The sequence below is a fragment of the Mytilus galloprovincialis genome, chromosome 1 (genome assembly GCF_965363235.1).
Source record: "Mytilus galloprovincialis chromosome 1, xbMytGall1.hap1.1, whole genome shotgun sequence".
Lineage (NCBI taxonomy): Eukaryota > Metazoa > Mollusca > Bivalvia > Mytilida > Mytilidae > Mytilus > Mytilus galloprovincialis.
Window position 1 is genome coordinate 2901609 of NC_134838.1, and position 16842 is coordinate 2918450.

Genomic DNA, 16842 nt, shown 5'->3' on the forward strand with positions numbered 1-16842 from the left:
CCTGTAAATTTTGACTATCGATAATTAGTTCTGCCATTAATGTCAGAATTCTTAAAAGCAACAAGAAAATGATATTCTATGCAATTTGGATTTATAACACATTGTTTTTGAAGATTTTGAGAACTTGAGAGGAGTAAAGCTAGGTGTAACACTGAGTTTTGCTGATTCTTGAAAGCCTTGGGTGACTTAAAGTTGTTCAAATCCTTGACTGATATTTTTGTGGATAGTTTCTTCAGTGACAATCATACCATATCTAATTTTTAAAGCCTCTCTAAAATGACCTTTGATACAAAAGCAATGACACCACAACCTTCAAATTCAGTGTAGTCAAAAAATCACTATAACATGTAACTAAATAACAGTAAAAAGTCTAAGAATATATTTTTTATTTCACATATTCTCATTCATTTCAGATCTTTTTTTAAAATAAATAATTTAGATAGAAAATCACAAATGTACAGATACAAGTAACAAAATACCTCATATTACTCTTAAAACTATCATAACAACTTGTTTCCTTATTTTATACAATTTTGTCAAGAACTAAATATAAACTTAATTTGAAGTCTTTATAAAAACAATATTCAATGTTTAATGTTCTCTGCAGTACAAATATTGATGGCAATAGAAAGAACAAAGTGTGGTGTTGATTGGCAGACATACAACAACAAAAAATCTATAAAATGGACGGAATAAACATGGAACATAGTGTAATTAATACTTTCATGATCATAAAAATGATTTCTATGCATGCTTCCTATATTGAAGCAAACTTTGTGACAATCGAGATAAGGTTACAGTAAAAATGTGTTTGTAAAAACATGAAAATTAAACCTCTCATTTCTTATTTGTTTTGAAAACTTCTATATTTTCATAAGTCATTCCTTCTTTTATTTCACTTTTTTGCAAGAATGTGAAAACATTAAAACATACATAAGCAGATGTTTATAACAGTAAATTAAACACAACATAGCTCATATTCTAAAGTTATTCCTCTTGAGAATTTCTGCAGAATGGACAATGGCCTTTCTGTAAATACTGAAGTTCAAAATCATCTGTGTGAAACAACTGAAACAAAATAACATTAAATATTTTATTCATTCAACAAGAGTTTATTTATAACATATTTGTTTCTTTTACTAATTTCATATGTGAAAGTTTAACTTAAAGTGGTTTAAGGTTATGCCCTTAAATGGATTTCTTTTCAAACATGATTACAGAGTCAAGAGTTTTATATCAGTCACATTTAATTTTGTGACCAAAAGTTAAATCTATCAAATAAGTTCACTTATACTTTGTTCACACTATAAAATATGTACCGGGTCAAACCCAGGTTAATTAACCCGAATTAATTACCCCAGTTCACACTTAATTAAAAAATTAACCCTGTTTGGGATTTTCATCTCAACAAAAAAAGAAATGAATGCCGCGCCAAAATTGTAACCAGCCTCTGTCAACTGTACATATTTACATCTTTTTTTCTATCACAGATGCATTAGTTTAAAGTCTGAAATATTTTACTGCACTCCTGGCTGCTTGGAGGAGTTCGATCACCATCAACCACTTTCAGTGTTTTCAAATAACGCCAATTTATAATGGCCAAAGTAAACCCCTTTCTTGCCAAAAAAAGCGATGGAAATGATTTAGGTTTCATCGTTTGCAATTGTCATTACGCAGGTTTTTCGACACTGATACACTGATATCCCTCCTGCTGCCGCTAATATAATATGGGTTATATAATTCTTGACCTGGTAAATACAGTATCTGGACATCTATCAAAATATGACGTCATTCAAAATATGACGACACATAATAGGCAAATGTCATATGTCACTATAGCAACAACCTCATATAAACTTTACTTCGCGTTCACATTTAGAAGTGAGGTATTTAAACCGGGTTCGCCCCACATTAACTCAAATGAGGTTTTTTTAAATCCAGGTTCGCCCCGGTTGATGCGTTCAAACTATATAAATTTAACCCGGATTAATTTATTTGGCTTGAACCCGGTTTAAAAAAGGTATAGTGTGAACAGGGTATTAGGATTCCTGATTTTATGTAATCATGCTTGATTTTTTATATTTTTGAATTTGTTTAAATGAAAATGTTGAGAAAATAAAGCATTGGTTCTGATAGCCGAGTATTATAACCTGCAGTACACATAAAGTATAAATTCCACTTCTTTTGCATTTAAGACTACCTGTCCATTTTGAAGATACATTACTGTTTACCTTATGACAGAATGGACACTGTTATTGTTACATCAGGTAGTAGAGACTTGACGAATTGGTATCTTAAAGCTTTGGGCCATTTTATTGTAGATATATTTACCTTATGACAGAATGGACACTGTGTTATTGTAACATCAGGCAATAAAGACTTGAAGAATTGGTATCTTAATGGTTTGGGCCATTTTAGAACATAAACTTCAGATCTTGATAAAGACTGTAGTACAGATCTGGTCACTCTAACAGGCTTAAATTCTGTTCCTCCTTGCTGAAAATATAACAAAATCATTTTATAATACACACATTACTTAAACACTGTGTCTAAACCACACCGGCAGAATTTGATCGGACTCGATGGTATCTAACATCCGGCACAATGACAGAACATCAATAGACAGAAGAAAGATAGGTTTCTCCTTATTTTCTTATTTTTTTAATGATATCGAAGAATATATATACATAAACAACTATTGTCTATTGTGATATGCAATATTTTCTACAACCGTTCTATATTAACGGAGAAATAAGTCAAAATGCATGTCAAAATGACGAATTGAGTGAACCTTGCCTCGAAATTGTTTAATTTCTCTTTAAATTGTTCACATTGTACGGAAAGAAAGGTACGGGAAGATAGATACTGACACAGAGATTGCAAAACTAGTCATTATGAGCATCTCAATACTTGTATTTGTGTGTATGGAACGAAAGAAATAGGTCATGTCAAATAAAAATACACCGGTTTCGTCATTGTTGTTTACTACACAACACCCGGTTTCGTCTATATATATCACCCGTTTTTTTATATTTTTTTTAAACCAACAATTAATAAAAAGCAACGTTAACACGGATCTGAACATTGTCTTTCGAAAGAAATTAAATATATATGTATTATAAAGTAAACTTGGCGTGTTTACATTTATTTACATAGGTAATTATAGTACTACACATTTTCCTAATGAAAGTCGTATCCGTTATTTCACTGATCTTCAAACTAATTTTAAATGAAATATAAATACTCAATAGCAAACACTGATATCTAATTATTTTTTTAACATTAACATTATGATATTTTTTTTATATAGGTTTTGAGATACATCGCAGTATGTGACCCCCCTTTTTTTTTTACAAAGAAAACCTAATTAACGCTTAAAAAACAAAATTTAAAACATCACCATAAAGTATGCAGAAGTTAAGATTTATATTACTAAGAAGTGTGTAAAGTTTGATGCAATAATGATAAATCATTTTGAGATATGGCGCGACATGTTAACAAAAAACACACTCCTGTTTTACTTACAAAGTTCTGTAACTCAAAAAGATTTAATTTGATTTTCACTAAAAGGTTTACAAATCGTTTGACCATTTCAAGAAATAACTTTGTTAAGTTTCATGAAAACTAGATAAGCTCAAGTTACGGTGCGACATGTTTACGATGGACATAAAGATAGACGGATAGCTAGACGGACGGACCGAATGACTGATAGATGGAGGAACGGACGGATGGAAGGACGGACGGACAGACGGGTGTATACAATAATACGTCCTGTCAAAATTGGGACGGGCGTGTAAAAACGCAAAGAAATGAAAAAAAAATCGTAATTAAAGGTCAATAAGTTTTATTAGGATATCGGCCAAGTCGATTTATTTGTATATTTGTCTGCCTTATCATTTTCCTATATAACTTTTATATATATTTGAGAAAAATGTATAGAAATCGATAAAAAGAACTTGATATTCGGCATTTATTATAATAAACATAATCCAACTCACATAATCCGATTTCCCGGGTGTCCCTGTTTTCTCATTTCTTACAATATTTTAATTCGGTATACACTTTATAAGATAAGTGGCGAATCTAGATGACGTATAGGTTGCACGCCCCGACCCCACCTTCGGTTGCCAAAACTATATTGATTCCTGTATTTAACGATTTTGTAAAGCAAAAAATAATCAAAATATTGTTCGACTCGCTACGCTCGGCGGTATGTAAAGGTTGTTCGAAATACGCCCACTTTGAAATAAACTGAATCCGTCTGTCCGTATATATTGTCAAAATATATTGACCAACGTCAGTGTACGATCATCATAACACAATGGTGACAGTACAGACTCGGTTTTTGGGGAAAGACGGCTTCAAGCCGTCAATTCCCTAATGGGGTTGGCCAGATTATCATTCCCTCACGTCAATCATTTTGTTTTGATAGTTTGGAAACCCCCTCAAAATGTCATACTGAAATTGATGACAAGAAGAACAGATTGACTTTAAATACATTTTTTACACATTTCCTTTCTGTTTCTGGTGAAATTATCGTATATTGAGCTTTCCCTTACACTTTATACGTTTCTTTTACAGTCCGGAAAAATCAGTATTACGAAATATTCTAAATATATCTAACCTGGTGACGTCATTGTTGGAATGCCACAATACACAGGGATATCCTTTATTCATTATAAAAATCATTCACAGTATTTGTATACTTATTCAAAATCCGTATTTGTTAAATGTAAACCTAATGATGTTTGCTGTAGTGTAGATGATTCACACACCAACATGCAATGATTTAATCTGAGGCTATAATCAGATAATTTGTAGGTCAACTTTCGCGGTAAACAATGTCAATGGGGATACATGAGATTGGGGAGAGAAACGGCAGTTTTCATTGTTTCTGTAAAGTTCTATTTTTAAAGCAATTGCTTTTATGCTATCGCGTATGGCCATCTTTGTGACCCAGATCAGAGACTCCGCCCATATCAAGCCATAGTATTTTGTTATACAGGCTCCTGGTCTGTCATTCCTTAACACCTATGTATGTTTTCTAATGCAATACATAGCTTGAAACTTTAAAAAAAACGTTAGTGGATTTAAGAAGTTTCAGAATATGTTCTTGTAGATGTATTTTTGTATTTAAAGGGTCAACCGTTTGACTATCAAATAACATGGAAGTCCGAGTGAAAAAAAGTACATTTTTATAACTGCGATTCCGTTTTCCGCCGTTCGTACGATGTTTCAACAAAATATGGATTCATTTCAGTTGTTGATTTAAAATTGAGAAAGGAAATGGTGAATATGTCAAAGCGACAACCACCCGACCATAGAGCAAACAACAGCCGAAGGCAACCAATGGGTCTTCAATGTAGCGAGAATTCCCGCACCCGTAGGTGTCCTTCAGCTGGCCCCTAAAATATGCATAATAGTACAGTGATAATGGATGTCATACTAAACTCCGAATTATACACAAGAAACTAAAATTTAAAATCATACAAGACTAACAAAGGCCAGAGGCTCCTGACTTGGGACAGGCGCAAAATTGCGGCGGGGTTAAACATGTATTAATAGTATTGAAAATTTAACTGAATTATCTCCTATTAAATACGGTTTTATATGTTTAATTTGTGTTTCTTTAAGAGGTCAGGTGCTCTTGTTCATTCATAAAATTATCGTTCATTCATACATTTATCGTAAAATCAAAATCACTACACAGGTTAATGCGTAGTGTCAAATGATTACCTGTAATCTAAAAATAGACAAACTTTGTTTGCGCAAATAATTCAGCGGAACGAAACCCTTGTTGAAAACACATAACAATAAGTTCGTTTTCCTTTTCTGTCAAACTCCGTAATATTTATCGATCACCTTACTATTAAATGAAATGGACCCGTCCAAACGTAGTAGATGCCAAATCGGTCCAGATGAAGAGATATTTCAATTTGGAATTTTCTAGTTACATAGATTGAAAAAAGTACGTCTTTTTAAATATCATGATCAAAACTGGGAATGCATAACAAATGTCAGATGAAACCATTATCCTCGTCTTATCAGTGAACAAGTCTACTACGTTTGTTGACACTCGACGGTCCACCGTGTTAGCAATTTTATTTCACTTGTTTTCGAAATATTGAAGATCATTTTTCGCAATGTTTCCTGAAAATTGATAAATGTCAAAGCAACGTAGAGCTGTTTGTTCTTGTTCGTATAATAAAATTGAGAATGGAAATGGGGAATGTGTCAAAGAGACAACAACCCGACGATAGAAAAACCAAGGATTTGTATAGTAAGTATTTGTCTTACTATACAAATCCTTGGAAAAACATACAACAGCAGAAGGTCACCAACAGGTCTTCAATGCAGCGAAAAATTCCCGCACCCGGAGGCGTCCTTCAACTGGCCCTAAACAATACATCAGTGATAACGATTTAATGTCATGTTTGTCTGTGATAACCCCCCCCCTTTTCGGGATTGCATGAGAATTATAGTTATCTCGTACCCACATGCACTTGTTTCTATCCATAGGAAGGTCGGCTATCCATATAAAACTATTTTGGATAGAAACAAGTGCCTGTGCTCGTACCGCATCAGAAGGACATACATGTATATCAACTGAGCAATAATGTTTGGAACTTAGTTTTAAAAATGATGACAAAGTACCATTATGAAAATATTTTTATTAAGCTGAAATATATATTTATTCTCTACATGTTTATGTCTTTTAAGATATTTTATTTCTTTCCCGTTTTTTAGCATTTGCGTCTGGAAAGTTGAAATGTTTTAACTTAATCATTTGTGTTAATGGTTAAATATAAATTAATAATGAAAATTGTTAAAATTAAATCAATAAAGGAAATTATTGCCCAGTTACAAACACTACCAGGGGATAATCCATGATGATTTCTTTTTGAGTTATATGTTTCAGCACATGTATATTTGACCCCAACTTTAGCCTGGTAAACGTGTTGTCTCCTTGTGAAATATAAAACATATTAAAAATGACTTTCTGCTAAAGTCTTTTATTTATATAAAGTTAAAACCTTCTTACTTCTAACTAGACAACACTCATGTCAGGTTTAATTATTATATATATGTGGATGAAAAATAAAAGTCCCCAAACATTAACATGACAGCAATTGCTTTTACAGCCTTTAAGGCTTTGATTAGAATCTTCCTCCAATTCAGGAGCACCTCAATTGATCAGTAATTATACACTAAATTCAAAGTAAATGTTTCCGAACACTTAAAATGTGACATTAAGTATATGATAAGTAGTCTTCTACATAAAAAACTTTTTGTGTACCAACATAATTATTGAAATGGTTAAAAAAAATTAAAAAAAGTAAAATGTTGCTTTTTGTAGTTTATACCTATTGAGATTGGGGAGAGCAACTGCAGTTTTTATTCTTTCTGTAAAGTTATGTTTTTAGAATCTTTCTCCAATTAAGGAGCACCTCAATTGATGAGTAATTACCCACTAAAATGAAAGCTAATGTATCTGAACACTAAAAATGTCATATTAAGTATATATATGATAAGTAGTCATCAATTAAAAAATAATTTTGCATACCAACATAATTATTGTAGTGGTCATTTTTTTTTTCATTTTTTTTTAAATATTGCTTTTTGTAGTTTAAAGCTTTAAAGTTTAAAGAATTTTACAGATATATCAAAATGTGGGATCTGGAAACAAACTGCACACAGCTTATATCAATCATATTTGATTTTATAAGTACATGTATCCCTGTGATGAGAGTTGTAACTGGGAACTTTATCAATGGAAAATTAAAACTGAATAGATTTTTCAGTCCTCACATTCTTGAGAATACTGTCACAAAAAAATGAGAATGGTCTTAGCCTGCCGTTCAGTTGTACATAATTAAAATTCTAAAATATATTGTAGTAGTTGTTAAATTCAATTGAATTTTAGATAATTAACTCCCAACTTGAATCAAATGTTTTGATTTAGATGGTGCAGATCTCATTGGTCCAAATTGTCTCTATGATGAATTCTTGACTAAGGAAATGAAATAACAATAAACAACAATTAGTTTCATTATTGTCAGCCTTTCTATATGTTCTAGCTGTTCTTTTGCTCATTCTTTGTATGTAGACTATCAAAAGGTACTCCCCTAAAAATTGAAACAATGGCCGTCTTTTCCCTCAGAGCTCTTCAGCTCTTTGATTTTTAATAATGTTAACAAAATAATTATTATTGAATTTTATCGATGACCTGAGACTATTATACTAATTTGTACATAGCAGTATAGTTACAATTAGTGATAAATAAATTTTATTTTAATGCATGGTAGTTGTAATCCTACATTCATTTTCTATGTCGATTATGCATGCATATACATTTGTCTTATTATCAACGTTTATCCTTAAGAAGATTTATTTTTAACGATGGTAGAAAAGATTACATACATGGAATGATTAGATTACTTATAAAGGTGTCCATTCTTTTGTGCGAGAAAATCACATATCAATTGTGTGTTTCGATTTTTAAGACCGTAAACTTTAATTTCAAGTTTAAACATGTTCAACATATTTTCCCATAACTCATATAGAAAACGCATATTTAGAGAGCTTTAATCTCAATATGCTGTTAAAAAAGTTCGGAATGCAAAGTAAAATTAAAATATTTGTGTTCTATAAGAGTAGGAATTTGCTTATTATTTATTTGAATCTGAGACTCATATAAATAATAAGCCGCTGTCCGGTGAACGAACTTGTTTTCGAACGACCCACAAAACTCATTTTGAACGCTGAAGTTAAATAATCAATTATAATGTAATGCGATTATGATTTTTTTTATTTGACCAAACCGGGTTATGCATTTTGAAATCTACGACGAAACCGGGTTGTATACATTGACGAAACCGGCCAGTTCCATTTTGACATGACCCATTTCTTTCGTTCCATACACAGAGTTACAATTATTGAGATGCTCATAATAACTAAATTTGCAATCTCCGTGTCAATATCTATCTTCCCGTACCTTTCTTTCCGTACAATGTGAACAATTTAAAGAGAAATTAAACAATCTCTGGCAAGGTTCACTCAATTCGTCATTTTGACGTGCATTTTTACTTATTTGTCCATTAATATAGAACGGTTGTAGAAAATATTGCATATCACAATAGAAAATAGTTGTATGTGTATTTATATTCTTCGATATCATAAAAAAAATAAGAAAATAAGGAGAAACCTAGCTTTCTTCTGTCTATTAATGTTCCGTCATTGTGCCAGATGTTAGATACCATCGAGTCCGAACAAATTTTGCCGGTGTGGTTTAGACACAGTGTTAAAAGTCTTACAAAAGAGAACTATTGTTGATGATAAATTCAGAGATTAACTTACTCCCGCCATACATGATATGTAGACAGGTGGATAGAAATCAATGGAGCATAAATGAGAATAAAATCAAATTTGTAGTGGTTGACTATTTTAATATTAATTTCTTTTACTATCAAATAAATTCATCAAAGATGAATGTAGCAGTGGTCAGGGCTAGTAACATCTAAGGATAAGGTCTACTCATTATTGCAGAAGATTCACTGAATATACATTTATTGTCTAATTGAATATATCGGCTATTGGAATATTTTTTGCTGGCATTTTGGGTATCCAATTTGCCAGAGTCTACTGTACTGCTAAGTTGTTTAAGTCTTTATAATTGCCTCTCAAATTTCCACTAGAATTAGATCACTTATAATTCTTACCTCAAAAGAATGTAGTTTAGCTGTGAATGGATCATCTTCCTCGGGTTCATCTGTTTCATCACCAAGTCGCAATGTTTGGGCCTCTATATCAGGTTAAGGAGCAATAAACTGAATCGATTACATACAAAACATCAAAGAATGTTCATGATGATAAAACTCCCTATTTCTATTTAATTATAATAAGAAATTTTCATAAATTATTTAATTTGTGATAATCTTTTTTTTCTTTCAAAGAAGTCATCTTAAAACTGGGAAACATGTATTAATACTATTTTGAAAGGATACGCCCCATACGACTTTCATGCCATTTCTTATCTTCTTTCTTCTGTTTAGGTATTGATAAATCTAAAATTTGTACAGCTTCTTCGTCAGTTATTCCTTCTTCTATCACAAACTCAACCAATGGTAAAACCTCTGTTGTATAAAATAATGACATGGTCAAAATTATTCAAATAACATAAAAGTTTACCACACAATTTGAACATTGTGAATTCAGTTAAGAAGAGCAAAAATCATAAAATCAATTTCTGGTGTGATGATTTGATTATAATATAAGATATGAATAGTTAAAAGTATAAACTATCTTCAAATTTGTGTGGTATTTTTTCATGAAAATAGATGCTTAATTTTTGGATTGATATAGCATTTTCTCAAAACTCTTTACTAACAATCATGAGTTTAACTTTAAAAATATAATTTGAATTAGGTTATTATGCTTTATTTGGAAGTAAAACTGCTTCACAACAACAAAGTTTTATGGAAAGTTAATGATTAGCAGATTTTAATCCATGTTGATAATGATTATTATTAAAGATAATATTTGGTGTATAAATAAAGAAACTATTAATGGTCTTTTGCTTTCCAATATACATGTATACTATGTCTCACGCTTCTTTTCAAATAACATAAACTATAAATTACCAAATGAAACAAAGGAATGGACAAAAGGCTGTCTACAGTTGATACAGAAGTTTCCTCCATTGTTCAGTAAAGGATTGGTAGTAGAACATCTATAACACATTGGTAATAGTTCCTGGAAAAATACAAGTTATTGGAATGAACATTATCTGTGAACTTATGATGCATAGATATTATTTATAACCTTCCAGTGGCTAAAGTTATTAAAGCAGAGACCTGGTTTTGTGTAAAAATAAAACAATGCTACATTTAAGTGTTCTAAATCAAAAATAAAATCTAATTATAGCTAACATTAGTTTATGTACAATGTGTCTATAACAAATCATAAAAAAAATTAAAATGGATACCGGTAATGATTTATAACACTGTATCATTATTTTACGAAATTTTCCTTTCATATCGGCTTAAGTGAGAAAATCAATCTCATTGAGATGACCAACGATAATCTATTAGTAAATCATACCTCAGCATCCTGGAATGGTTTAGATCTGATTATAACACTGCCCAAGTCCACAGCCTCCTGGAATCTGCTAGGAATCCTCAGTGTATGTAACTTCTCATAAGCATATCTTGCCAGTTTAAATCCATTTAAGTTTTTACTCTGTTTGGCTAGAGCATACAATGTGCCACTGATTCAGTGTTAAGGTGCTATAAATTATGTTCTATCAAAAGCTCCCAATGTCAAAGAATTTATATTTCAACATAATAGTTGTGATTTATTACTTTATTGGGGATAAGTTTAATTGGAGGAATAGAATACTTATGTAAATTAAGCTGGAAAATGATTTAAAAAAAAATCTCTGTTGTCCCTTATTCTTCAGCTATAAGTGCACACACTGAAATGTCTCTACTGGTAACATTTATGTTGAAATTCTTTAAGATCAAGATTGTATTAAAGGTATTTAATAAACCTATCATTATCATTGATTCAATAAACCAAATATGGCAAACTCTAAATAAATTGACAGAGTCGACACACATCAATATATCATAGGCAACCAAAGATCATCTTTAAGCATAACTGCCTTTAATGGATTGTGATGCATGTTTGAAAAGATAGGGATACATATGAATTACCACAAATATTTTATAACCAGTCACAATAATTTGATGCATCCCATTTTTTGGTAACAACTTATAAACAACTAGTGAGGTCCCAGATTAACATTTGGTGAAGTCAAGTTTGACACTAAAAATGAATTAAATTTGTAAGGATACACTTTAGATATACCATAAGGAATGACTCCTTGCATCATATGTAACAGGTATCTAGATATATTAAACAACGCTTCTGGTAAATGTGATGTAAAAGGCTCATCCTGAAATATACAAAAAAAATACCATCATATATTACAATCAAAAAGATAAATAATTTTATAGATCAGTATAAAAGGTGTAAAAATAACAATCATTTGAAATAAGGTACGAGTACAGTCATAGAATAGTAATCTTAAGTGAAACAGGGAATGTGTCAAAGAGAAAACAACCCTAACAAAGAGCTGAAAACAGCCCAAAGCCACCAATGGGTCTTCAAAGCAGACAAAAATTCCTACACCTAGAGGCAGGTACCTGTGTTAACAAGGGAGAGCATTAACCAATTTTCTTTACTACAGATGCCCTAAATACATTGTTTGTTCTGAAAGTTATGTCTAAGATAATTTACTGTGTCCATAACAAGCATTGATTTGTTCTATAAAAGTTCATACTCTGGCTATATGGATTTTATTTACCTCCCAATGACCGGCATATTTTGATAAGTTTTGCCTTTTAAACCAATCTATTGTATGCAAAAAGCAGCACATGTCAACCAATTTGCATAATTTAGCTTCCATGATTACAAATGATGTTAGCAATAATTTAAGATTGAAACTACTAGGAATCTTGCTGAAAATGATTGGGGTCAATAATGCTTTTGTTTGTGCTACAAGGGATTAGTACTTGAGTACATATTACTAATATCGAATTGCTCCACACCAGAAGATACTAAAAGTAATTTTTTAATGTCTAATACATGTATCAAAATATCTCATTCAACGAAACTCAAACTTACAGTATATCTTTGTATAGAATGGTAAGCAAAATACATGTCTGCTCTTCTCTGATAATCATGGAATTTCTCTAACATCTCTTCTCTTTTATCTGGTTCATCTAGAAAATATAAAAAAAGTCTTAAGTGTTTCAGCTGAAGCATGCGAAGTCCCTCAAACTATCAGGAAAAAGTGAAGCATTTTCACTATCAAACATATTATCCTTTAAACAACACAATAAATCCCATTAAGGTGGTATGGGTGTCTTCCGCCATCTTGGATTGTAAAAAACAGAGAAACTAAGGTTTAGATTTTCTATCAATATAGCAAAATTTGATGCAGAAATTTTGATATTTAATGTGAATTTTCATTAAAAAGAACCAATTTATAAGAATATAACTTATAAGTATTTTTATTTTTACAAGTGTAGATTACTTTTGGTTTTTGTAAATGTTTTTAAATTGGCATTTTGAGGGGAGGTAACTCTAAAACAGTGCATTTTCGGAAGGAATCTACATGGAATTTTCCTATTTTGTATTTTAGCCGGAAAAAACGTAGGTTGACCCTATCTTTTTTTTTGATAATCTCAGTGCAATGTCTGAAAGCTATCTTTTCCTAATTTTTTTTTACAATTCTATCATTTTGTTTAGTTTCTAATCATGATATGTTGTTTTTTCCTGTATAATCTATACAAAATATGTCATTTTGTCACAACCTGTAACGAAAAATGCGCGGTGACCTATCATTTTTATTATATTTTTGAACATATATCAATAGATACTATGTTTTGGCAAAGTATGAACAAATTCTATCATTTTTATTTTAGACTCCCATACCACCTTAAGTTATAACCAGCTTATGACAGGAGACCTTAGTGTTCACACTGTTGAAATAACAAAATGTAAATGCCATTTGAACCTTTTTGTTATTTCAATAATTAAGATAAACTATGATTACCTCGAGCAATATCTATACACTGTATTGACAGTTTCCAAAAGTAATACCCTGCATCATTGAATCGACTCTCCAGCACTGCATTGTGGGTAAGTTCTTCTAACACCTTCACAGCCTCAGTCTGGAGTCCAGCTTTGTGGAAGGCTGAAACATACAGAAATAAATCAGTACATGCAATCATCTACTTTTTTATTTATCAATACATCTTGTTTATAGATGAACAAAATAAGATAAAAATAAACTTAATAGGTATCAGGAAATTTTCACAACTTTTTACCAAAAAATGTCAGTATTAAATTCTTATTTATTAAATTAAAAGAGTAATTTGTATACAAACCTTGTTGGGCCTCTTCAAATTTGTCATTTTCTGCTAACCATTGTGCATATGGAACATACACTTCCTCTTTATATTCTGGGTGTTTCTCTACCAATGTGAATGCCTGAAATTCAACAGTACAAACAAATTATTATCTGAAACAGCAATTGTTATACATTTTTAAAAAGAATAAAGAATTCAAATAATATGTTAAAAGTAATGAATAAAATTAAAGTTGTATTGTCTAGAATGCCTCTTCATAGAAAGATAATTATACATCAAATTAAAAAATAACCAGATGCTCTGCAGGGTGCAGCTTTATACGACAGCAGAAGTCGAAGCCTGAACGGTTGGTGCAAGAATAGACACAACATTCAAGCTGGATACAGCTTTGAATTTGGATTGTAATTAAATAGTTGACACAGCATAGGTTTCTGACACAGAATGAATGGGGTCTAATGAACTTGAAATATTTTTTTTTGCTTTTGAGCAATTCACTATGCTGTTGAATATTAATCCTCTCAACAACAAAAAATATTTGAAGAAATTTTCTTTTTTTAAATTCTGAAATCTGAAATGAGAAAAAAAAATTGACTCCCCCCCCCATTTTTTTTTCACCTCCCCCTTTCCCTTATTCCAAAAATGATCTCAATTAAAATTTCTAATGGAGTTTGCAACAATAACTACTCATTTAAATACATCATAAAATATTAAAATATAAAATGTCATACAGTCATGGTTAAAATAAATATTAATTAATAGTAACTTCTAAACTAGAGGGTCCAAGGACCCTGTGTCGCTCACCTTAGATTTTTGTTGACAATTAATGCATGAAATAACAATAACACTTTTTGTTAAAGGAAACTTTGTGAACCAAAATCTAATCTTTCTTGTGATTGATCTACTTTCAACTAGTTTATTATTTTCAGTTTTGAGGTCTAAAACAAACTTTTCAAGTATTGTGTTGTTTTCTCATGGACATACATAAAATTGAGAATGGAAATGTCTATATATTTGTTCTATATAAACTCATCATCGATACCAGGCCTACATTTTGTATATACGCCAGATGCTATCATTACTGGTCAAGGATCATTAAGGAAACTTTAATTGATTTTGACATGTTAATTGATTTTGACATGTTCATCATATACAAGTTGTCAATTGGTTGTGACAGCAAAGTTACTGATCATTATGGAGAATGACAACAGATCAACTGTATCAATCTTTTTACTGGACCCAAGATTATCATCTTTTATGAGTGGTGATCTGACCTTTAAATTAAGATTCAAAATGAATAGGTATTACTTGAATTGAACAAGAAGGTAGACACAGAGAACTAAGTTTTTGCTAGCTTAAATAGAACGACCTTTATAGTAGTTCTAACATGTGTGAAGCTTCATTTTTGGGTTGTGACCATGTTTGTCTCCAACTCATTATTTTTTCTCTTCTTGACTGGAGGTTTTGTTTTTATCAATTTCAAAAATGAATGGGGTGTGAAAAATAATAAAAGACATCAAATTTAATTGTTTATTATGATAAATTTGAACACATCAAATACTTCAAATAAGGCATTATAATATTCATTGTTTTTTACATTTTTTTTTTATATATATGTGCATTTAAATAGTTCACCTTTAGAACAATATTTACATTCTATAACAACACAATTTCAAAGTCAAAATATGACAGTAAAAACAGTACATATAAAAAGCAACACAGCGATTATATTATGATATGATTATTGTTTCCATAACTTGACCTTCAAAATGACTTTAAGTTAATTTGAAAAGACTTGTCAAGAAGAATATGCAACAGTTTTTTCTAACTTAAAAGAGTCTAGATTCTATGTATAATTTATTTTGTCTTGAGCATTTAACAACTATCTGTCAAAGTAATTGTCATTTTTGTTTCCTTTCTATTCATGGTATACTGAGTTATAGTCCATAGTATCTCTGTTTTTAAGTTTATTCATATCAGTTCTGGTGGATTTGCTTTAATGCAAGATTCAAGAGTTTACTCCATACGTTTATTAATTCTTGTATGATGTTAATATAACAACAACTGAAACAATCTATATATATAATTCTTATTTTCTTCAGTAGTTAGTTTACTGAATTTACTTTACATTGGCTTATTATAAAACAGTCATTAAATGTTCTCAAATTTCTTCTCTAATAAGCAAATGTTCACAAATTTCTGCTCTATTGAGCAAATGTTCACAAATTTCTGCTCTATTAAGCAAATGTTCACAAATTTCTGCTCTATTAAGCAAATGGTCACAAACTTCTGCTCTATTAAGCAAATGTTCACAAATTCTTCTCTAATGGCAAATGTCACAAATTTCTGCTCTATTAAGCAAATGTTCACAAATTTCTGCTCTATTAAGCAAATGTTCACAAATTCTTCTCTATTAAGCAAATGTTCACAAATTTCTTCTCTATGAAGCAAATGTTTACATGAATTGTTCATTAGTTTCTGTTTTATAAATGACTTCTACATATTTATCAAACGTATAAGCAATAATGCAACTACATAGTTGAGTAGAATGACAAATTAATGCAATATTTAACTTTTTTTTCTCAACATTTAACCCTTTGCATGAATTAATGATTTACACATTTTGATAAACCTCAGTACTTAGAATAAGACATAATTGAAATCATAAGAAATTGAAAATGTTGGATTTATAGATTGTTTTTCAATTTGGAGAACTCCAAGTAATTATATTATAATAAAATATGTGGTATTTGTACAGAAAATGATTTATTATGTCTGATATGAACATGAGAGCATTTCTTAAACAGAAAAGTCAATGAATATTGGATGAGATAAATATACAGATTAATTTGGCATTACAAAAAGTAAACTGTACATACTTAATCATGATAAATGTTTAGTATATCAT

The 16842-nt window shown here is 30.7% G+C and overlaps 1 protein-coding gene across 5 annotated transcripts in view; it reads right to left on the reverse strand.

Annotated features, from left to right (window-relative positions):
• Positions 1-369: 369 nt before the first annotated feature.
• Positions 370-16842, reverse strand: part of LOC143063004 (intraflagellar transport protein 122 homolog) — a 60535-nt gene continuing 44062 nt past the window's right edge. For all 5 annotated transcript variants that reach the window (XM_076234938.1, XM_076234930.1, XM_076234921.1 and 2 more), the window contains 10 exons: positions 13956-14058; positions 13622-13762; positions 12688-12785; positions 11856-11956; positions 11101-11266; positions 10641-10752; positions 10005-10133; positions 9720-9802; positions 2332-2496; positions 370-1068 (listed from right to left, as the gene is read on the reverse strand). In XM_076234938.1, coding sequence (XP_076091053.1) covers positions 988-1068; positions 2332-2496; positions 9720-9802; positions 10005-10133; positions 10641-10752; positions 11101-11266; positions 11856-11956; positions 12688-12785; positions 13622-13762; positions 13956-14058 — 1179 coding nt within the window. In that variant the 3' untranslated portion in view covers positions 370-987. The remainder of the gene's footprint in view (positions 1069-2331; positions 2497-9719; positions 9803-10004; positions 10134-10640; positions 10753-11100; positions 11267-11855; positions 11957-12687; positions 12786-13621; positions 13763-13955; positions 14059-16842) is intronic.